This window comes from Triturus cristatus, chromosome 2_1 (assembly GCF_964204655.1).
Source record: "Triturus cristatus chromosome 2_1, aTriCri1.1, whole genome shotgun sequence".
In the NCBI taxonomy this organism is placed as follows: domain Eukaryota; kingdom Metazoa; phylum Chordata; class Amphibia; order Caudata; family Salamandridae; genus Triturus; species Triturus cristatus.
The window spans coordinates 493163746-493188641 of NC_140581.1; the positions used below are offsets into that span (position 1 = coordinate 493163746).

The 24896-nt window shown below is 42.7% G+C and overlaps 1 protein-coding gene across 1 annotated transcript in view; it reads right to left on the bottom strand.

Moving 5' to 3' along the window:
* Nucleotides 1-24896, bottom strand: part of TNPO1 (transportin 1) — a 1554860-nt gene that overhangs the window by 533429 nt on the left and 996535 nt on the right. Inside the window, exon 14 of the mRNA XM_085632345.1 lies at nt 23184-23270. Coding sequence (XP_085488471.1) covers nt 23184-23270 — 87 coding nt within the window. The remainder of the gene's footprint in view (nt 1-23183; nt 23271-24896) is intronic.

Consider the following 24896-nt stretch of genomic DNA (forward strand, 5'->3'; position numbering starts at 1 on the left):
CATTTCAATACCGACCATGATAGGCCCATACTGTGTTCCAGAGTGGATTGTAGTTTGATGTGGTTAACATTGTCGAAGGCAGAAGATAGGTCAAGGAGAATCAAGAGGCATGATTGATTTTGGTCTAGAAATTTTAAAATGTCATCCATGATGCGAATGAGTGCAGATTCAGCAGTGCGGTGCCCTGTCCGAAAACCAGATTGATGATGATCCAACAGTTGAAATGTCTCAATGTGGAAGCAGAGTTGTGATTCCACACACTTTTCTAAAAGTTTCACCAGCATGGGGATTTTGGAAATGGGACAGAAGTTATTCAGATTGGAGCGGTCTGTGTTAGTTTTTTTTTTAGAATGGGGGATACCGACACTGCTTTTAGGCAGTCGGCATAGTACCTTGCACTAGTGAAGTGTTAGCAATCTTAGACCATAAGGGGAGGATGGCAGCTTTTATTTCTTTGAAGATAAGAGGTGGTAGAGGGTTGCTGAAGAGGTAAAATGGATTGATCACAAGAAGTGTTGTAGATGTCGCTTCCACTGAGGGGAGTAAAGGTGTGCCGAGATGCATTGTTTTTGGGGCTAACACTAGGGGGGCGTGAGCCACTCCTGGTGGGCTAGTCCAGCAGTGAACCCAGAAATTGGAAGAAGGTGAACTAGGTGAAGCTGAAGGCCTATGATTGCCTGGATCCACTAAAAGCACCTGACCAAGGGATCCTATACTGCAAATTTCTTAGGGGTAGTGCACATATCTGTGTTTATATCTTGCAGGACTTCACCCACATATTTTTCAAATAGTGCTTTCCTTTCATTGGGAATGTCCAAACGTTTGGATTGTGCCTCTGGGCGAAATGCTGTGAAACGTAGCCACGCTCGTCTTTGTAGGACCTCAGCCTTTGCCAGTTAGTGAGAGCCTTCTTAAGACAGGTCTATAGCCGCATCTCTGATGGCTGCCCATGCACTGGACCATTCTTAACTAACCCTTGACCATCTCTCTTGTCTGTCACAAGACCTCATGCTAAATCTCCCATTGAAACGGGCCACGATCACAGTCACATTTTTTTAATTTTTTTTTTTTAGTCATGGAGCTAGCCCTGAATGGTAGATCATCCATCTTTCAGCTGTATGTCAGGCGGTGCAGAAGGCAGTGTAACAGGATTTTTCCATCAAGTGTTTGCTGCTTCCTCGATGGCAAAATCTGGGGGTTTAGGATACAGCTGAATCCGGGGCACTATATTTCTTCTTCAAACAGGAACTACTGCCTTCATAATTGCAAATGAATTCAATAATTTAGCAAACTCCTGGATGGTACTGATTTTACATCCTCACCAGGTTGCTCTTTCAAGTCAAAGACTGCTGCTCTACTGACACCATATGGAGACTGAATTTTTATAGTTTGCTATGTCATTAGAAGAGGATTCCGGTTGTGTGGGTGATTTTTCTCCCCATTTTGGTGATATATAATCTTCCCACATGTTTTCAGTTGTCTTGTTCCCCTTCTTGCAGCTTGTCCTCTACCTACATTTTGAATAACTGGTTGGAATCGTATGTATTCTGTTCTCCCATGTCCTCTGTTGTTCATGGAACAGGATGTGGAGCTTGTGCATATGCAGGAGGAGAGTGCAAAGGAGGTGTTTCCAACATTGGAAGAGGTGCTGGAATCAGTGTTCATGAAGCAGGTGGCAGCAAAAGTGGTACAGGTGTTGGGCCAACTGCTAGCTATCCCACTGGCTGTTGTGCAATCTGCATCTGGAAGGTGTCCATCATTTGTTGCAGAGTTGTCATAAATGTAACAGGCACTTGCATCACCTTAGGTTTCTTAGAATAGCGTTGAGGACCACAAGAGGGTTGAGTATTTTAGGACGCAAAGGTTTGAGGTTAATAGTCATCCTCTTCCTCATAAGCCTTTCAGCTCAAATTCTGGTTTATAGTGTCACACAGTTGCATATGAGTATATGCTGTAGGCATTCGTCCTGGTTGCTGACATCAGCCACAGTATAGAACTTTCAAATATAAGTAAGCACATGTGCTGACACCATCGACAGTATTGTCAAGTAGGTGGTTCGAGTTGGCAGCTGAATGATGGACAGCTGTTGTGAAGTCGCTGGCAATGTCAATGGTGCCACTTTCAGGGTGCTTTCGGTCGCCGCCGAAGAGGGATGACCTATAGGCTTCAATGGAGGAGGAGTCATCGCGGATGAAATCCTCTTAGTCAAGTCTAGGGACTTTGCATTCACGGTGATGTCGGGCATGTCAGGGCTTCAGTAAAGTTGGATTTTCATAGCATTGTCTGTGGATGTTGCTCTTCACCGCATCTGTAGTGTTGTTAGAAGGAAACAAAAATGTGTACTTTTGAGGAGGTTGTGAAAAGGCCTGCTCTGAAAAAATGCTTACATTTCCTTTTTTGTGGCGCCTTGTGTCAGTGCTTGGTGGAGCACTTTTCACAGAATTAGCCCCATAGGAGGGGGAATAGTCTTTGGACTGGGGAATACTATTTTATCCAGGTAAAGTGTCAATCTCCTTTCTCTAGACTTCAGAGTTTTGGAAGAAGTTTAAAAAAATATTACAGTGAGATTCTTTGTATGCAGGATAATGACAATACATTTGCAGGCTATTAGGGTAATCAGTGCAGATATTCTGCCCACATTCAGAAAAGATTTCACTAGGGATCTTTTTCCTTGTCAGTCATGAAGGCAGTTAGGGACAGGAAAAAAGGTCTTCCTGACTCACAGTGGACAGTTCCCCAAAAAACCCTATAAAATGCATGCTGATAGCAGACGTTAGGGCTGGTTCTACTAGGGGACTCCCTCCCAAACAACATGGGGAGGAAATCTGAGCTGTGGTACCTGTAGGGGGGAGTAGGAGAGATCAGCACTTCCACCTCAATGGAGAAAGTTTGTGCTTCAAATGAGGTAGACCCTTCACTAAATAAATACTGTTGAGGCCTATATCCATTTAAAGACTGCTTACTGCCGCTCGCTGCCACTGACCTGTGCATCTTGGAACTGGTCTGATCCCTGCCTGATTCGCCCGAGTGGCGTGGACGCTGTGCTGTTTCCAGGGAGGACGCTGGAGAGGCTTTCAAGACCGGGACTGCGAGGACCAGGGTGCCTGCCTGCCGACTAGTTTACTTCGCACACCTGCCTCCTCTTCCCTGCCCCGCCTCCTGCCACTATATTACTTATCGCGGCCCCCACTGCGCGAGAGCCGCTCGCTGCCACTGACCTGTGCATCTTGGAACTGGTCTGATCCCTGCCTGATTCGCCCGAGTGGCGTGGACGCTGTGCTGTTTCCAGGGAGGACGCTGGAGAGGCTTTCAAGACCGGGACTGCGAGGACCAGGGTGCCTGCCTGCCGGCTAGTTTACTTCGCACACCTGCCTCCTCTTCCCTGCCCCGCCTCCTGCCACTATATTACTTCTCGCGGCCCCCGCTGCACGGGTGCCGCTCGCTGCCACTGACCTGTGCATCTTGGAACTGGTCTGATCCCTGCCTGATTCGCCCGAGTGGCGTGGACGCTGTGCTGTTTCCAGGGAGGACGCTGGAGAGGCTTTCAAGACCGGGACTGCGAGGACCAGGGTGCCTGCCTGCCGGCTAGTTTACTTCGCACACCTGCCTCCTCTTCCCTGCCCCGCCTCCTGCCACTATATTACTTCTCGCGGCCCCCGCTGCACGGGAGCCGCTCGCTGCCACTGACCTGTGCATCTTGGAACTGGTCTGATCCCTGCCTGATTCGCCCGAGTGGCGTGGACGCTGTGCTGTTTCCAGGGAGGACGCTGGAGAGGCTTTCAAGACCGGGACTGCGAGGACCAGGGTGCCTGCCTGCCGGCTAGTTTACTTCGCACACCTGCCTCCTCTTCCCTGCCCCGCCTCTTTCTTTGCTCCTACAACTTTATAAGACTCCCGCTCTCACGCGCCAGCGGGATGCGCCCAGGGCGAAGACCGGGCAAAGAGCGGGCCGTCTGAGGCCGTCAGAGGGCGTCTGAGGACGGGACGGGCCACAACACTAACCTCTACTGTGTGGTAAATGTCATACTCTCCTATAATTACGGCCCTTTGCACCTCCTATTTTTGGTACTGCATTGACACTTCAAACTGAACTTGTTTTTGGGGTTTGTTTTACAGCACTATTGCTGGTCGGGTAGTTACCATGTCTTTAGAAGCAGGGAAAACACGCACCCTAATTGTCAACACCTCTAAGGGACCTGTCTCCGGCACAATAGATCAATTCTTTAAAAGAGTGACTACTGTTCTGGAGAAAGAAATTGCGGATACCGAAAAGCGCCTATCCCTTGACTTGCTAACTGGCAAACGCTCCTCATTGGGAACAATCGGGAAGGTACTCTCTCCAGGGGTGACAACTGAGAGAATGGGCGCTACCTCTGAAAATGAGGAAGTAATAATCCTCCCAACAAATTCCCCAGGTGTGTCTATCTCGTCGGACCATCTAAGTACCCCAACTTCATCCAGGCTATCAGTTTCACCGAACTTGGATATCTCCCTACCGTCGACTAAAGAAACCCACGAGATTAGACATACCCCAAAAAAGAGACGAGGCCCCCCCCGTTAAAACACATGTAGCCAAGAAGAAGAAGACTAGATCCCCTGTGCAGCACTCTGTTCTCAATGGTCCAGCAGTGTCAAACAACCTTTTCTCTAGCACTAACACTATAGGAATTCCCGCTGATCAAGATTTAATGGGTGACTTATTCACTAAAATGGAGACTTTGATTAAGTCTCTTCTTCTTCCTCTCTTAGAGAGGACAAGATTAATAAGTTTGCATTTGGACGACTTGGGCAAACAAATTCAAGGGAATAATTTGACCCTCTCTGAACTACTAAAAAACCAGAATAAAACCAGCACCACTGCTCTAGTGATTCCCCACCCCACTGTGTCAGAACAACCACCAACTAGTGGCACGTACAGGAAATTGAGCACCGCCCTGGGTGGGAAATCAGCGGAAAAACCTCCCAATGAAATTACTGATATAAGTAAAACCATCCCCCCACTTAAAGATAAAGAAATAAGAAGGGAGGAAAAAGACATCATGGTTAATAGAAAAGATGCAAGGCCAACTCAATTCGAGAATATTACACCAAGTAGAAGGGTGGATTTACCCCCAGAATCAGCCCCGTATACCATTGTTATGACAGGGGTACCTGAACTGGCAGAGGGTACGAGAGAGAACTTCTACGCTCTAAAAAATAAAATCATTTATTGGCTAAATCATAACCGACCACTTCCCGCTGACATAAACGGGGAAATTTTAATGGTGAGACGCACCAGTTGGGTGGGAACTAGACCTAAAGAAAAGAAGGGGGACGCAATAATAATACATTTTAGGGATCACAGAGCTGTGAGATGCATTGGAGACTGGTATCAAGCCAGAGGGGGGGGGGGACGCTATTACGACGCATTATGTCAACTACTTCTATCCACGGGAATTGGTTTCTCACTCTAAATCCTATCCCGAAAGAAATCCCTTCCCAGTTTGGAGAGAAGTAGACCAGCAAATTCCCCATCAAAATTTCCGCAACTACTCATTTAACTCGTACCCTATGGGGGAAGTGCTTGACTAACGATCAACATTTATTCCAGCGCCCAAATCACCCATCTCATCATCTACCTCAAAATTACCATTCCGAATTATTTCCCAGGTTTAATCTACCGACTCAAAATCGCTATTCAGTCTTGACTGATTTAGAAAATGTAGATTGACTTTCTGTAGAACAGGCTCGACCACAAAAACCAATCATAGAAAACCAAAACACATCCGAGGACACTGTTCTTCGAAGTAATAGCCCAGAAACGCAAATAACGGAAAATAGCAATCTCGACCCAATAGTCATCTTAACATCGTCTAGAGGACCCAATACTATTATTCAGGGGAATACCTGTGCTTATCAAGTTCTGGAGAAGTGAGACGTAGAGTACCAACCAGTTGCAGAGGCAGCCCGTACAAATAAATGTACAAATAATGACCTAAAAATAAATATCATGTCATGGAACATTGCTGGCCTATGTACAAAAATAACGAACGGGAGTCTGCTTGACTTTGCCGAGAACTATCACATAATCTGCGTACAGGAGACATGGTCTGTTAATGAACAGCACCTGCTAGGCTATAAAACTTATTTCACACCGGCAGTGGCAAGTGCTCACGGAAGGGCTAAGGGGGGTCTGACGGTGTTTATAAAAAATACTATAATGGGATTAAAAATAACGCTTCTTGGCCTATTTCCTAACTACCAGACACTGAAACTCTCATTCCCGAAGAACGGGACATTAATTCTGGTAAATATGTACGATAATTTACCAGAAAGTGAGAGAGTAGATCTACTTGGGTCTATCCGCAATAAACTTTCAACTCTGACTAAAAAGACGCAAGGACTAGATGTCTCTAGCATCGTGTGGTGTGGCGACTTTAACCACCACCCCTGCGACAAAAAAAACATCAATATCTGTGGCATGACAGAAAAAACTGAAAATAATAGGATTCATTTCTGCCATACCAAGGTAGGAGACCTTTTAAATGAAATAATGTCAGAACTTGGTCTAGTGATTTTAAACGAAATTAATACCGCCACCAGGAAACCACAGGCTACATATTTGGGTAGGGGATGGGAGTCGACGATCGATTATATACTGGTCTCAGTAACTCTTGAGAATAAGGCTCAGAGCTTCAGACTATTAACCAACACCCTAAGTGATCATGTAGCATTGGCCTTTGAACTGGTTATCGGTCAGGTGCAATTTACACCCCAACTAATGATGACTGCTCTCACCCAGAATAATATATACCTTACAAGAATAAATGGTTATGCCTTAGGCTGGGGAAAGATAGACCCAGCAGCCATAACGAATAAGGTAGTCCACGCGGTATATCCCGCAATTGTGAAGTGCTTGGACACTGACACCAGTGAAGAAGATCTTCTTCACAATTTTGGTCTAATCATGGAGAAAGCAAGGGACTCTCTAACAAGCAATAAGAAAGGGTATAGGGGCGGGAAAAAAGGGTGGTTCGACCATAAATGCACTTCAGCGCATAAAGCCTTAAAGAAAGCACTAACAAAATCCGTAAGGGATCAAGAGGAGATTCGTACTTTAAGGAGGTCCTATCAACTAGCTTGTAAAACCAGAAAACAAGAATTGAAAAAAGCGCTCTGGGACCAATTATATGAGAGCTCGCAGAGTAGAAATAGCGAGCAGTTCTGGAAAGTCGTAAAGACCCCCTTTCTGAACGATCCCAGCGACCAGCCCATAATAGAGGGAGCAATCGATGGCCCAACATGGGTAAATCATTTTTCTAAAGTTTTTGGGAAAACATCAGAAACTGAACCATTAGAAGAAAGCGAACAGACCCCACAAAATAGTATATTCCCGATTTTTTTAAACTTCGATATTAATGAAATTATAAACGCTATCAAAAAAAGTAAACGCGGAAAAGCTCCCGGTCCTGATGGCGTACCTGTTGATTTTTTTAAGTTTCAATTAGATATATGGGCTCCAATTTTAAAACGAGTGTTTGATGCAGTAATGAAGTGAGGGTTAATTAAGTCCTGGACCTATTCGATTATGGTCCCTATATTTAAGAAGGGAGATCGGGACGATGTGACTTGCTATAGGCCAATCTCATTACTGGACTCGCTTGGGAAAATCCTGGGTAGAGTGGTTCTCCAGCGTCTCCAGGAATGGGTAAATGATCACAATATCCTATCTGATATCCAATTTGGATTTAGAGAGGGGTTCGGAACAATTGAACAGGCACTGAACCTATCACTATTGGTGGGAAAATATGTATCAGCAAAGCAAGGAAGGTTATACATGGTCTATGTGTATCTTTCTGCGGCATTCGACTGCGTTTCCCACTCGAAACTTTGGTCAGTGCTCGCAGATATGGGCATAGACTCTGACCTAATATACCTCCTCCATGCACTCTATTCCAATGCCTCATCGACGGTTCGTTTTGGAACACAGGGCGAACTATCCGACTCTTTCAGGGTAGAGCGGGGTGTGAGGCAGGGTTGTGTCCTGGCCCCCTTTCTATTTTCTCTCTATACTAACAGTCTTGAAGCTGAGATGTTGAGAGGGGCTCAGGACCTCCCACGAGTAAAAAATCGCCTCGTCCCCGCGCTCTTATATGCAGACGATGCTGTAATAGTGGCACGCACTCCGCGAGAGCTCCAGAAAGCTCTAGACAGATATTCTAACTTTATGGCTAGGCTGGACCTTAAAATAAACATTAAGAAAACATATGTTATGGTGGCAGGAAAGGGAAAGAAAGGGGAAAGGACCTCCATCTGTCTGGATAAAGAGAGAATTGACTCAACCACACAATATCCATATCTTGGGGTCATGATAGATGACAAACTCAACTGGAAAGCAGCCATTGAAGCTCGCAAACACCAACTTTTGCGAGCAATAATCGCTCTTATAAAGTTCTCCCAGAAGCTCGGAAAGAGACCACCACCAGAGCTTATTCGCATTTACGAAGCCAAGTGCCATTCTACTGCTCTCTACGGGGCGGGCCTTTGGGGTCACAAACATACCAATGCTCTGCAGGTAGCAGAGAACACATTTATCCGATTTCTTTTGATGGCACCGAAGCAAGCATCGATCTATGCCTGCCATGCAGAAATCGGAATTCCCCATATAGAAGATCTGGTGAAGATCCAACCTCTTTTGTTGTGGCGCCGTATCTGGACGTCAACGGACAATTCATTCACAAAAGAAATAGTGGCTGACTGTATGTCCCTAGAACATATGGGGAAAATTGAGTGGCTGCTTTATGTGAAAAATTTCCTCACAGATCTTGGCCTCAAAAAATATTTTATCAACCCCGAATTAATTGCAGAAATAACAAAGAATGATTTAAAAATAAAGGCCCTCAGCTACATGGAAGAATCCCGGCTGAGTAACCAGATAAGAAAAACATCCGTTCAACATTCTTTAATAGTCATGACCACTTTGGAAATGGAACCGTATCTGGTGTACGTTGAGTCACAATTTGAACGTTTCCTGTTGACACGATTCAGATTGAATCTCTTTCACAAGCTTGTAGCCTTCCGCAAAAATCCAAACTGGAACGAGGGTTTACCGCTATGCCCTTGTGACGAGATCTCGGAGCAAACAACCATGCATACCGTATTGTTTTGCAAATACTATTCTCCCCATCGCAATCTCTGGTTAATACCGTTGTTGAGAACCCTTGGTTTTAGAAGATGTCGTCCTGCTATGTTGTATCTACAATCTCTAAATTCCGCGCTGACTACGAAATGCGTAAGCACATTTTTAAAATGTATTTTTAAACATAGATTGAACCTTGAGTAAATAATTTTTATAAGGAGCCTTTTATAAAATGCACACTTTTGTTGATATGTTTTATGTATGTACTTTTGTGGTTATTATTGTCTCATTATAACCGAATAAAGATTTATACTACTACTGCTATTTTATAGTTATTGGGGAATCCCAGCCTGACGAATGATTCAAGCATGTAAATATATGAACGTTCAAATGTTGTAGGAAAACACAAGTTACTTACCTGTACACTGTTGTTCTCAAGTATTGATACCGTTTATAGATTCACATACTTGAATCTTCCCCGTTGTCATGGCAGGAGTCCCACGGTAACACCAATAGAAAAGCATTGATATTAGATGGGCCTTAAAAAACCTATTTAAAACAATAGAAATTGTTAACCTATTGACCTTGTTTCAAACCATCCAAACTTCAGCCAATCAGAGCAGAGACCCAGAAACACTCTTCTTACCCTGCAGAGCAATCACACCTCATATTTCGAGAACAAGTGTAATACCCGGATATAACATAAGAGGTGAAGTAATGGTGAGCCTAAACGGGCTGCATGTGAATCTATGAAAAATATCAATACTGGAGAACTACAGTGTGCAGGTAAGTAACTTGTTTTTTCACCAGTTCAAACCAATGAAAAGGATCACACAACAGGTCATAAATATAGCTCAATTTTAGAGCATTCTAGAATAAATTATAGAAAGATGAAATATTGAAATGTGTCCATTATCAGAGTGCAATTGAATTTCTCGGGAGTCTTGCACATATGTCCAGATCCACGTTTATTGAAGTAGTTAGTTAAACACAATTGCACATCAGCCCAGCCAACGCTTTTTGTCCCTTAGGACTTCATCAGGGTTAGAGGAGTTAAACTTCCGTATTGTATCTCCTTCCTCTGTGTCGAGGTCTAGAATCAAGTGGAGTTATGTGAATTAGACGTCCTGGTTCTAGCTTCATCTTCCAGGTGATCCTGGGAATGAGAGGAAAAGGCGGTCAGGCATATGCAAACATCCCCGTCCAAGCCAGAATGAATGTAATTCCTCTGAATCCTGGTTGAGGATATATGCTGGCAAACAGATTGTATTTCTTGTTAAGCAGGGTAGCAAAAAGATCTAAGTTGGGTGTTCCCCCATCGATGGAAAACTTTGGGCAGGTGATATTGATTTAGCTCCCACTCGTGACATTGTTTGTCCGTTCGACTTAGGGCGTCTGTCCATTCGTTGTGTTCTCCTAGGTCACGCTCCACTTTTACGGTGATGTTGTTGAGCACCCATTCCCACTGAGTTCTCTATTAAGCTTGAGCTGAGAGAACCTTGTATCTCGTTCCCCCATGCTTTGACAGGTAGAACGTGGTGGTGGTGTTGTCCGTCCGAACCCCAGGGAATTACGTAACCTGGGTAAGCTAGCTTGGAGACCCAGAAAGACTGCTTTCAGCTCCAAGAGATTGATATGGGAGGAAGCTCCCTGAACAGTCAACTTGCTGTGGATCTCCAGATCTTGCAGATGAGCACCCCATCACTCGAGAGAAACATCTGTCATCATCACTATGTGAGGCCTAACTGGGATAAATGAAAGAAGGCCCTAGGAAATATGCTGTATGTACACCCACCAGGACATTGCCGAATTCATCTGAGGAGTTATTGAGATGGAATCCTTGAAAGGCCCTCGAATTTGCACCCACTGCTTGTCCTGCTCTTCCTGCAGTGGGCGCATTCATAACTGGCAGTTTGGTATTTACGGGATGCAGGATGACATCATCCCCAACACGGACTTGTACTTGCGTTCTGAAGTATACTTTTTTGTAGACAGCAGTTTGGTTGTTATTTTGAGCTGTTGGATTCTCTCTGAAGTCGGAAACACTTTTGCAGTCCTCGTGTCTAAGGAGAGTTAAAGAGGACTTCTCTTTGCTTAATAGTAGGCCCAGAGACTGGAACAGTTTTGGACAGGTACGAGTTGAGTAAGTGGCTGAGAGAAAGGTCAGTCCTTTTATAAGGCAATCATTCAAGTAGGGGAATACTTGGTGGCCTGATCTTCCCTGAAAAGCGACCACAGGAACCATGCATTTCGAGAAGACTCTTGAGGCGGACTTAAGGCCAAAAGGAAGTACCTTGAATTGATAGTGGCACCCTGCCACCTCGAAGAGAAGAAATTTTTGATGGGAATGTGTTTATACGCATAATCTAATGATGTCATGAAATCTCCTGGATCCACTAGTTGAAGAATTTCCAGCAAAGAAACCCTTCAGAAGGATTGCTTCTTGATGAACTTGTTTGGAAGCTTAAAATCCATCAGCTGTCTCCATTTGCCCAAAAGCTAGATTAGAAGTCTTTGTTGCGCTGATCTGGCAGAACTTCTACTACACCCTTAGAGAGAAACACACACATCTCCTTCGTCAATGAAACTAGGTGCCAGTGAGATGTTTTGCGTGGTGGATAATATTGAGGCTTTTGAACAAATTCCAAGGTCTGACCATGCTGGTTTACGTCCAACACCCATTTGTCAGAAGAGATGTCTTTAAAACAACTGAAGAATTTGGAATGAAAATCGCCGAATTTGTGAGGTGGGACGGAGACGGCTGATGCCAGAGACCTATCATTATCTCCAAGAGGTGTCCTGAGATTTCCCTCAAGTCGGAGTGCGTCTTCGAGCTGGTTATTGAGGACAGTTGAAACCTGTAACAGCTCCGTAGGTTGTCTGTGACTGATAGGTGGAACACAATCCCTGCTGTTTATAAGACTGATATCTGGTCTGTTTGTCGACAGGAAGATACAAGATAAATACTGACAGATCAGATCTCATTTGGTGGTCATATATTCCTAGAACTGCTAGGGCATTAGAGGCTCTGATCGCAGTCGCTGCCATGGCCACAAACCTTTTCCTAATGATACTGAGTCTACAGACTTCTTTATCGGGTGGAGCCGTGCATGGAGAGGGTGGATTCTTTGCCCTTCTCTGTGCTGCCTGCATGATAACAGAATCAGGCCTAGGATGACCAATAAGACAAGTTGGTACATTTTCTGGTGCCCTATATTTTCTGTCATGTTTTGGCATCACTGCACCTACAGATACTAGAGTCTTCATTAAATGCAGTCCCTCCTCTCAAATGTAATCCACAATTGGTATGGACCTCACGGAGCATTGAGCAACATCTTTAAAGTCATACAAGAAGCATTCTGTATGCTTAGTTGGAAGAGTTGGTCAAAACCCTTTGATGCAGGTTGTGAATCCCACCTATATATGCAGGTGGCTATTCGGCTGAGGCGGAGTTGGTGAAGCAGGTAGAGGGGCGATGAATTCATCCCATTCAGGTCTTCAGATGCTGCATCAAACAGAATTTCACCTTTTTCAGATTGATGCTTGTCACTCTCAGCTAGACTATCCCTTAGTAGGGGAATAGGCCTGCCTCTATGAAATGATACTGCAGGGCTTCTCTGAAGAAGCGCAGAGTCAGCAACAACCTTACGTCTCAGAGTTTGTGGAGCAGATAAATTAGCATCCAGAAAGCTTTTGGAATAATCATTGATCATTAACTGTAGATCTGTAACCAGAGACACAGGAACTGTAACTGAGGATTCTTGTAGATGGTGTTTTTCCTCTCTTTGTAGGGATGGTGGTCCTCAGAAGCATCATACCTGCTGGCAACCTCTCTTATTCTTTCCTGGCAAGAAAATTCCCCTTGCAGGAAAGTGGTTTGACCCTGGTCAACCTTTTCTTTCGTTTCTTGGCACTTCACATTCAGTTGTGAAGAACTATACGCAGGGCCAAACATACCTTAGTCTCCAAAGTAATGAAACTAAGAGTTTCACAAGTGGTAATGGCAACATTTGTATATATCCGCCTGAAGAGAAACTGGAACCCCTTTTGTGGAAATGGAGACAGTCTCTTTGGTCTCGTCAACGATGCAGTCATCAGAGCCTTTGACTATGAGGAGGAGATGGTCGTCGACATTCTCGCCGTTTACACTGCAGAGGTAACTGTCAACGGGGTTAACGCTATCGTCAACACACTCGAAGAAGCGGCCATCAACTGAGTTGTCTACGCAGATGGATCCGTAGATGGGCATATTTTTTGTAACTGGCTTCTTGAAGGGTGTTACAGTAACTGAAGATGGAGCAGATGAAGATATTTTTAGGGAGGGTGATGCTCTAGGATGATCTTTGTCACTCAACCTCCCAGCACTTGGTTCCCTGGAATGGGATTTCGCACTCTTAGGTTCTCTGGCAGATGAAGTAGAGTCTTAATTTTTATGCTTTTTAGAAGATTTATGTCCTTTTTTATCCCTGTCAGAATCAGAGTCTGACAGAGTCGCCTCCTTTCTCTGGAGCCAGAGCAATAGTCTGGTCACTCTGTCTTTTAGCGCCTTTGCAGAAAAAGTATGGCAGTACTTACATTCTTTTGGCTTGTGTTGGGGGTGCAAGCAGTATAAGCACTCTTTGGTGGGGATCTTCTGAATAGAGCCTGGATTTGCCACAAGATTGTCAAGGCCTAAAAAGCCTTTTTCTGGACTCAGACATGTCCTAAAATTTGAGATGTATTCTCTCTGTCACTGTACCTCAGAAGTAGCTGAAAGTTCAAAAGTCAATAAAGAGCTGACTGGGGTTTCTGCTCTGATTGGCTGAAATTTGGATGCTTTAAAACAAGGTCAATAGGTTAACAATTTCTTTTGTTTAAAATCGGTATTCTAGGGCCTATCTACTAGCAATGCTTTTCTATTGTTTCTACCGTGGGGCTCCCACCATGACAACAGGAAAAATTCAAGCATGTGAATCTAAGAAAGATATAATACTGGGGAACCATTCTTCACAGAGGTTCATAATTCACTAAAGAAACCAGCAAAATTGGCTAATAAAAATCAATTCCAAGTGACTGTTGAGGTATTTTTCATGGTAAGGAAATACCAGGCCACTAAACCTATTGTACACAGATATGAGAACAGCTATTAAGACACATTAGGAGACAGATATGGAGAATCTGCAGTAGAGTGGGTTTCATGTTAGTGGAACTGGATTTTTTTTTTTATTCAAGTATTTATCTGAGGAGTTCCGGCTACAACTTAAAGATGACAGTGAAGAAAATGGATCCTAGGGGGAATTGCACAGAAGTAAGTGAGATTCTGGGATCCTGACATTTCCATCTGAATGAGAAAGTAGTATCCAGCCCAACACTGTCAGATAAATTCATGTTTCTCCAGAGTCAGAACCAGTAATTATTGGTACACTGTATCATAGGCCGTAGAAAATTCAAAGAGGATGAGGAATCTTTTTTTATTTTGTTAAAGAGGGACTCAATCACTTGGAGTAGGCATCTCCATGCTGCTTTTGGAAAGTTATGTCCAGACTGTTAAATTCACTCTCTACAAAACTATCCAAAAAGAAGGACCAAATTTGGCTAAAATGATGCAGATGGTCTTATTTGCTTTAAGGGATCATAATTTCAGTCACCCATGGGGTTGTATCTCCTCACTCCCGCCGCCGCGCTCAGGATTTCGCGGCCGCAGTGTGGTGTGAAGGAAAAACCGGACTACAGCTCCCAGATTTCCCAGGACAGGCACAGCGTCATCAGACCAGCGCACGGAGACGCATAAAATCTGCGTCATTCCCCGCGTCGCGGGACCGCGCGCGGACGGCGGGCCCTCTGTGGCCCTCAGAGGTCTGGACTGGGCCACGGCCCGTACGTCGCAAATAGGATTTCCCGTGTGTGTATCAAAGCCTATAATATCCCGTAAGTGGACTACCTGACAAAAACACCCTGTAGCGTTGATGCATTTGTTAAAGTTGATAAATAGCACTTAAACTGTATGCACTGGTCCTAATACCACACTGGTAGACGTACTGTTTGTTTAAAAAAAAAAAAATAACCAATCATGAGTATGCCTGGACCAAAAGACAAGCCTCTTGGGAGAGGATCTACTAAATGTGGGACATTGGACAATTTTGTCATTAGACCTATTACAGAAATCGATAGGGCTATAGCTCTAGAGGATTTACGGGCGGAAAGACGTCGCTCTGTAGAACACGCAAAAAATAGTCGCTTACTTGATCTTCCCTCACAGGAAATGTCCTCCTTACAATGCATTACCCCATATGATAGAGATGGTTTTGATGTCTCCTTCGGAGATGGTATACCCTTACTTCTTAGGGACATCACTCCTCCCCTAGACTCAGTAAATGACAAAATTTCATCTCCCTTATTGAATAAGACTTCACTTGAAAAAGCTGTTCTGAGGGCTCGTTTACCATCTGTAGAGTTAATCCAGCAAAGCGAACCTAGCATTCTGGTAACCCCTCGAGCACAAGACCCCATACCAAAAAAAAGGAAAAAGAAGAGCTCTCTATTGAAAAAATCAAAGCCCAAAAGCAACATATTAACTACTAAACTAAGTAACTCTGCAAATAAAGTTCTTACACTCGATACATATAACTCACAAAGTGAAATAATAAACCACGTATTATTGGAGAATTTTGGGATAATGATCAGATCCCTCATCTTACCATTAACAGAAAAATTAAAAGTTATAGTGTCTCAACTGGAGAATTTAGAAAAAAAACTTGGAGATTAAAAAGGGAACCAAGGACATAGTTAAGCCTCAATTAGTCCCTTCAATGAGCCCATCGCCAACATCCAACACTGACCAAGAGGGTCCAACTACTAGAGTGATTAGCCCGCCAAAACTAAACATCCAGCATACGTTGCCTTCTCGAAAGACACGTAGTGATGGACCCCTCAAAGACCTGGAGCCGGAGGTGGCTTCGAAACTCAAATCCCAACAAAAATTGAAGCAACCTACAGAAATAAATACCGACCATCAAGATTTGACAAGGTCACCTATTCAACCACACTGTAATGTTGACCTTCCTCCGGAAGCTGTTCCTCTGGTAGTGGTCCTAACTGGAGTCCCTCCCTTAGAGGATGGGAAAAGTGAACGCCACTCCCAACTAAAAAATAAAGTTATATTTTGGCTTGGCCAAAAATGCCCTCTACCTCCAGAGATCAATGGGGAAATCCTTCTTGTTAGGCGTCTCTCTTGGCTAGGAAGTAGGAGAAAAGATATCAAGGGTGACATCATAACAATTAATTTTAGAGACAAAAGAGCTGTAAAACATATCTTAACTTACTCCTCTTTCAATGATTACAATTTAATAAAGGTACACGACCTGACCTATTTCTATCCTAGAGCACATTTTCCGGTTAAAAACAACATAAGTCATCTAACCCAAAGCTTGGATAGGTGCACTAGCCCCTTGTTCCAGCGCCAGGATCCCTATTTCAGGCCCCCCTATAACCAACAAAGCAATCGAGATATGCATACCTTACAATATCCAGATTACTGCCCAAGGCCCTCCTTATTAGACCTAGGAGGTTATTCTAACTCTTATTACCAATATAGGACAAACTCAAATAGGCCCCTCATAGAGAACTATAATCAGCACATTCCATCATTTCATTTACAGAAAAATCCTTGTGTCACTTCATTTCATCAAACATTAGATCACTCAAGATTTCCTCACCAATCCCAGAACCATTGTTTTCACCCTCCTCGCCCAAATCAGGGCGACCACACTTTACCCTTCCACAATCGATATGCTGAATTCATAGACCTGGAAGGAGTGGACTGACTGAAGTCACATGGGGCAGAAATCACTAACACTAATAGATTACAAAAGGTTTCCCCCAGTATCGTGGAGGAAAATACAATCTTTAATCCTGATATACCTATGCCCCAGGATGCCATTTCAACTCACGTCCAGACTCCCTTAGTATCCACGGATTTTTCATTTAACCACGCATCCGTGGAAAAAATTTATCCCACTCCAAATACAGAATATAATTCTAAAAACTCTCATACGTTTATTTCTAAAACAGGTCAAGGAGATGAGATAAGTCCCCATATAACGTTCCTGTATTGGAACGTAGCAGGTCAACGTTCTAAGGTTAATAACGATATATGGATTAATTTTTCCCCTACATTCGACATTCTGGCACTCCAGGAGACCTGGACTGTTGAACCAATACACATGGTAGGCTATAAAACCTTTTTCTCTTCAGCTCAACCCTCTGAATCAGGTAGAGCGAAAGGAGGTTTATCAATTTACATCTCTAACCTCCTAAACATAAAGAAAATAGTCCCCATGAGTCTCGATTTACACGCCCAGATTCTTGAATTGACCTTATATGATGGGGACAGATTTATTATAGTGAATTTTTATAACAACCTCCCAGAGCCCGAAACAATCTCTGTGGTATCTCAGATACGGACTACTTTAAAAACTAGAATAACAAAAAAAACAAGTGACGCGGTGATTGTTTGGGGGGGGGGATTTTAACTTAGGTCCATGCCATCATACCCCAAACGGGAACATATGCGGCATAGTGGACGAATTTGACAATTCCATTTCCCATTTTAGACACTCAACTCTGGGCAACTACTTAAACGAAATTTTATTCAATCTAGATTTGGTTCAGGCAAATTCTAGGACCAAAAAGAATCAAACCTTGGCTCCTACTTTTTTTGGGAGAGGTTGTTCAACAACCATAGATTACATCTTGGTTTCAAACGCGGAGAGGACTGAAGACGTTGCCTTTATTAGACACCTAGTCTTGCTAAGTGACCACTATCCCCTTAGCATTTCCCTCCCCCTGGCTCATAGGCCAAAGAGAGGTATGGGAACCATCCTTTCACAAAATAACCTAGCACTTTCTAGATTAAATGGTTATGCCCTCAAATGGGGAAATGTAGTGCCAATGGAGTTGACTAAACAAGTGATTACAAACGCTAACTCACCCATCATGACCGGTCTTAATCCACATTCTAGCAATTCGGAGGTAATTACAAGCTTCGAACTGATTATTGTGGCAATCAATGAAGCATTGTGGGTAAAAAGAGCACACGCCTCAAATAAACAAAAAGGCTGGTTCAATCATGATTGCACATCCGCATATTCCAACTTAAAATCGGCACTGAGAAAAACAACAAGGTCCCCACAAGAGATAGTAATTCTCAGGAAAGTCTATAACCAAACCCTAAAAACCAGGAAAAAAGAACTAAAAACTCAGCTTTGGGAACAATTACACGAATCTTGCTCCCCAAAAAATATGACAGCTTTTTGGCAAATAGTAAAGTCTCCTTTTTTTGATAACACACATCATGCTAAACTAGATGTAGCCATTGAGGAAAAGGAATGGGTCCGGCACTTTTCTAATATTTTTTCGGTAGATAAAGAGTTACCTGAAGCGTTGCATTCACACAGCCTGAACTCTAAAACATTAGAAGAATCATCTCTAATCTACCCTATTGACCTTCATTTCTCTTTGGAACAAATCACTTCGGCCCTGAACGCAAGCAAAAATGGGAAAGCACCTGGCCCAGACGGAGTCCCTATCGATCTATTTAAAGATCAAATGGCCTTGTGGACCCCTATTTTAACCAGAGTTTTGAACGCTACCTGTAAGATGGGTTTACTACCATCCTGGTCAAAATCTATACTAGTCCCAATCTTCAAAAAGGGTGATCGGGACTCTGTATCCTGCTATCGCCCAATATCCTTGTTAGACTCCTTGGGCAAGATGGCAGGGAGAGTCATTCTTGAACAACTACAAGATTGGGCTGTCGAAGGTAGGGTCATCTCTGATTTACAATATGGGTTTCGTCAGGGCATGGGCACAACCGAGCAGGCCCTTAATCTCTCTCTTTTGATCGACAAATATGTCCACATTAAAAAGGGTGACCTATATATGGTTTACGTGGACTTGACAGCCGCGTTTGACTGTGTCTCCCATTCCAAATTATGGGTAATATTGGCTGACATGGGGGTCCCCCTGAACTTACTCACATATGTTAGAGAACTTTATGCAAAGGCTTCTGCTCGTGTTCGTTATGGGGTGGGGGGGGGGGGAACTGACTGATCCTTTTCCAGTAGAAAAAGGAGTTAGACAAGGATGCGTCCTTGCCCCTCTTCTTTTCACATTATATACCAATGCACTGGAGAAGGAAATGCTGAAGGGTTCCCAGGACCTCCCAACGATATGTAAACGCCCAATACCTGCATTACTTTATGCAGATGACTCGGTTATATTGGCACGTACTCCCTGCGAACTACAAAAAAATCTGAGTAGATATTCCACGTTCATGGCAAGCCTTGACCTCAGGATAAACATAACTAAAACTTTTGTCATGAGGTCAAACTCTTCCCGTACAAATGCTAATAAAATGAGGGGTATTTATTTGAACGACCAAAAGATAGCTACTACCCACACTTATTCCTACCTGGGCATAATAATAGACAACAAATTATCATGGAAAGCAGCAGTGGAAACTCGAAGATTACTTTTTTTAAGAACAGTCACAGCCCTTTTTAACTTTATTAGGAAATTGGGCAATAGAGCCCCAAATGAAATCATCCAGATCTATAAAGCCAAATGCTTGTCAGTGGCCTTATACGGGGCTGGCCTATGGGGCTTTGTGAACTTAGATATCATCCAGAAAGTCGAAAACTGTTTTTTGAGGTCTCTTCTCTCAGTACCGAGAAGTACGAGCACTTTTGCTTGCCATCTAGAATTGGGACTTGTATATCTGGTGGACCTAGCAAAAGTGGAGCCTCTCTTGCTTTGGCGTAAAATATGGACTTCAGATAAAGCGACCCTCTCCCAATCACTTCTCTCGGACTGCTTAAACCTGGATAACGCTCATAGGTCTAAGTGGCTGAGGTACATTGCAACTTTCCTCCATGATTTGGGCTGGGACAAGTATTTCTATAATCCCTCGTCAATATGTGAGGTGTCAAGAAAAAAACTTTAAAAACCAAAGCACTCGCCCATCTGGAGGAGTTGAGGCTATTGAGTGAAGCTACTAAACCATCTGTCACCCATAGCCTAATGATCCAACTGGTCCCAACCCTGCAGCCATATCTGACCCTAAATATGACAAATCATGAACGCTATTTATTGGTAAGACTCAGGATGAATATTTTTCACCGAATAATAGCCTTCCCAGTTCAGAATAATTGGGTAAAAAATCTACCGGTTTGCCCCTGTGACCTTATATCTGCACAATCAACTATGCATACTATTCTTTTCTGTAAATTCTTTGCTGAAAGCAGGAAAAAATTACTTGTTCCTATTTTGAGGAGTCTAGGACTCAGGCAATGTCGCCCAGCATTTCTGTTCCTGCAGATGTTGGAAGGAGATTTACTGACATTTACAGTAGCCAGCTTCTTGAAGTCTATTGTTTACCATCGAAAGACTTTAGATTAAAGAATCATTGATTTTATCTAATGATATAATTGTGTAAATTTTAAACATTTTTTTTTAGCTATGTTCACTGAATGCTCGATTATTCTAAAGCACTCCTTTTTATTCTGGAAAGATTTTTTCTTTTTTTTCTTTTTTACTTCTCCCGTTTTAATAACTTTTAAAGAATTGTATCTTATTGATTGTCTTTTATTGTATGCTTTTTATGATTTATAAATTTAAATCGAAATAAAGTAATATTGAATTGAATTGACTGTTGAGGTATTTTTCATGGTAAGGAAATACCAGGCCACTAAACGTATTGTACACAGATATGAGAACAGCTATTAAGACACATTAGGAGACAGATATGGAGAATCTGCAGTAGAGTGGGTTTCATGTTAGTGGAACTGGATTATTTTTTTTTATTCAAGTATTTATCTGAGGAGTTCCGGCTACAACTTAAAGATGACAGTGAAGAAAATGGATCCTAGGGGGAATTGCACAGAAGTAAGTGAGATTCTGGGATCCTGACATTTCCATCTGAATGAGAAAGTAGTATCCAGCCCAACACTGTCAGATAAATTCATGTTTCTCCAGAGTCAGAACCAGTAATTATTGGCACACTGTATCATAGGCCGTAGAAAATTCAAAGAGGATGAGGAATCTTTTTTTATTTTGTTAAAGAGGGACTCAATCACTTGGAGTAGGCATCTCCATGCTGCTTTTGGAAAGTTATGTCCAGACTGTTAAATTCACTCTCTACAAAACTATCCAAAAAGAAGGACCAAATTTGGCTAAAATGATGCAGATGGTCTTATTTGCTTTAAGGGATCATAATTTCAGTCACCCATGGGGTTGGTTCACGCCCTTTGAATTCTTTGGGATAAAGTCCCGCACACTTTTGGACATGGCTTAAATCTGGTGTTGTCACTGAGATCACTATACTAACTTGAAAATCACTATACTATCTAATCACTATCCTAACTTTTTTTCCCTAGGAATCACAACTTATTACATGAAATTTCTTACTACTTAACTGAATGCCCCATTTTTAATGTACCGATGCAGCGTCCTCATTACAATGCAGCACAATGCTTAGCTCACACAGTTCTTTGCTAGCTAAATGTATAACAAATGAGGTATTCAAGGAGGAGGGATGGAATATTAGACAATCTCATATTAAGGACAGGACACAAGTGGGAGCAGTTGTATAAATGGTAGTAACAGTAAGATGTCTGGGATATCTTGGGGACAGTACAATACACACATGGAATATATTAGTGCAGAAACAGATTTGTCACAACTAGAACAAAATCAATAGCTTAAGTGGGTCAGTTAAGGCCATGGTAGAGACACAGCAGCTGTGATTGTTGACTTCACCTGAATCTATCAGGGATCATAGACTTAGAATGAAACTCACACAGAGACCGTAATCTTCCAACAAGGTATTACAGACAAGGAGTTCAGACTGGTCAGAAATGAGTGGGATCTTGGCATTTGGTTGACTGGAGTTGGGGCTTCCAAGTGGATTAAGATAAGAAGCTGAAGGGGAGCAGAGCTGTATTCTTTTTCCACACACCCAGTGTCTGGAATATATTTGCAATATATCCTATACTAACCTATACTAACCTCTACTGGGTCTGGCATCTAAAATGTATGAGCAACCATGCACACTGAAGAGCCAGCAATCTACTTCAATTGCCCTGGTGGGGGGTGAGGGGATGCTCAGGTTACACAGAATTCTAACAGAGGCCATAATAGAATCAAAACTTTGTCCTCTCAATGATCAATCCCTAGTTCCTCACCCACGCAGTTTTTACCCACTAGTGCCCTCCCACTCATCCTCATCCTCTGGCTTCTTTCGGCACATCTCAATCCATTCTATACATATTCTCACATGGGCATTATGCAGCTCTCATGCAATAATTGTGACAAAGAACAATTTTAAGTGCAAGCTATCTATCTAGCTCTTCAAAGTGATTGCTCTTTATGGGCAGTGTTCATGTAATTGAAAGATAAAAATGGTTATCTTTTTGAAATTATATCAGACACATTTCACAAATTTTACAGGATGAAAACTCTGTCCCTGTGAATGAGCATCTTTGCAACAGTAGTTCGATTTGTAGTTTCTTACCACTTGCTCTTCTACAAAAGAAAAGTGAGCCCTTTGAAATAAGCCAAGTTCATGAGCCAAGCTTGTGTAAAAAACCCAATCCATATTGCCTGTCTCCACAAAGCATGCTCTGTTTTGCCCTAGAAAGTTAAATTACATTCACTTCCTTGTTTCAAAGATGCTTTAATTTCCAGCTCCGAACATGAACTTTCAATTGAATTGTTCACAAGTCCTCTTGTACACAAGACAATGCATTCCACTTGCCACACTGAACCCTCTAGGGTTGGTGGGTCCTGGCACATTAGTGCTATCTGTACTTCCAGGAAATCCCATTTTACCAGCTAGTTAAAGCTTTATTTAGATTGACTCAGGAGAAGCTATAGATTAAGACAAATGTATAAATATGAAACAAACAATAAGCACAATATTAGCACCACTCAGCATTGCATTCAACATGGAGGCCAGCTCAAATGAAAAAATGCAGTAAATATAACTGTTAGAAAGCAGTACATCAAGCTAACTTTTCGTTGAACATACCTCAAGCAATGGGAAAAGATCTTTATCCTCATCCTTCAACATGTTCCATTTCTGAATAAGTGGAGGCATAAGCATCTGAATATACTCCTGCATAGAGATAGAAGTAAGCAAGTCATACTCCAACTGTTAATAACACAAGTCCCCTGTATTATTTGTTACAATGTTAAGTTCTGAATTTCTAAATGTCCCCCCTTTACAGAATTAAAAATACTGGATCAGGAGAGTGATGTAGGCAATGCGATCATCTGAAGTGCAGAAAAGTGAGCAGGGGTAATAAACACATGAACAACTCCCTTTGCAGATTCACTGTAGACGGTTAATTTGCAAAGCATATTGGCCATTCTAACACCTGGGGAATTAAAAATGTACATACCTTCAGTGACAATATTTCTGATGGACACTTCTACCCACAGATTCCTCAAAATATGGATATCCTTCAGGCACCTGTCGTGCTCCAGAAACCTTTTCCATCAGTAATAGCTCTCCAGCACCACTAGGTGGTCAAGAAAGCGACGGTATAAGAGTATACAGTGCACCAATCAGCATAATGACATCAAGTAAGTGAGACTTTTTCAATGCCCCCTGAAAATGCTAAAAGGAACCTAGAAAAAAAAATCAATGACCGCAACAATACAGGACAAGATATGATTGCATAGGAAATGATTAATCGCAGCAATAACTCACAGAAAAGGAGGGAGAGTAGTGAAGAATCTAAAGTAAGATGTAGTTATCCACCAGAAATAGCCTTACTGAAGGTAAGGAACTTTCTTCTAATGGATATTTCTCCTACAGACTCATCTTATGAATGGGTCCCAAAAGAAGTTAAACAACACAGCCAGGAAATATCATACATGACCCATGTGACTACTCAACAGATGTCAACCATCAGAATACCACTGGTGAGAACAATGGAAGCAGTTATGGCCCTGGTGAAGTGGATCCCAATGCCAGTTGCAGAGTCTTTCTTGTCCAAGGCACAGCAGACTTCAATTCAAAGGATAATCCAAGGTGAAACGGTGTACTTGGTCCCCTCTTCGCACTTTTGGGCCATAGCAAAGCTCACAAAAGCTGATAACTGTGGTGTAATTGTGTGCAGCTAATGTATTAAGACACTGCACGTCTGAGGTTAGTTCTACGCAGCTGCTCCACTTTCTTAGTGGGAGGATACATTTAAAATGAAAGAATAATGGGAGGGGCCCATGTGAAAGGCAGATACTTCTTTTGCCAAGAAAAATTGCCAAGTACCAAGATCTCGTTTAGGTGGACAGAAAACTGATGGGTGGCTGAACAAAGGGCATGGAGATCCCCTTTTGGATCAAAGTTCTTACCACTAAAAATACTTTATTCAGTCAGAATTAGAAGCGGAATGTCCCCTGAAGTTGCATCAAGCAGCTGTGCACTGGCTTGGAATGTGATGTCTTCAGAAATTCACATCCCTCTGAGGAACAATAAACAGAGCAGGAGGAAACAAGATGTTATCTTTCAGAAAATACGCCACCCACTAGTGGTAACATAAATAAGGCTAATGAGTATGGGGAAGCCAAATAGCCTTTCACACTATCCACGGTTAGAGAGAAGTGAGGTATATTAGAAAGGCGTGAATGAAATTGGTTCAGACTTTAAACTTGGATTTAAAAAACCTTGTTCAAGTGACCAGCATATGAATTTTGTGGATGGTTTCCTGGTAGCTAAGATGACATGTGGCACTTCAGG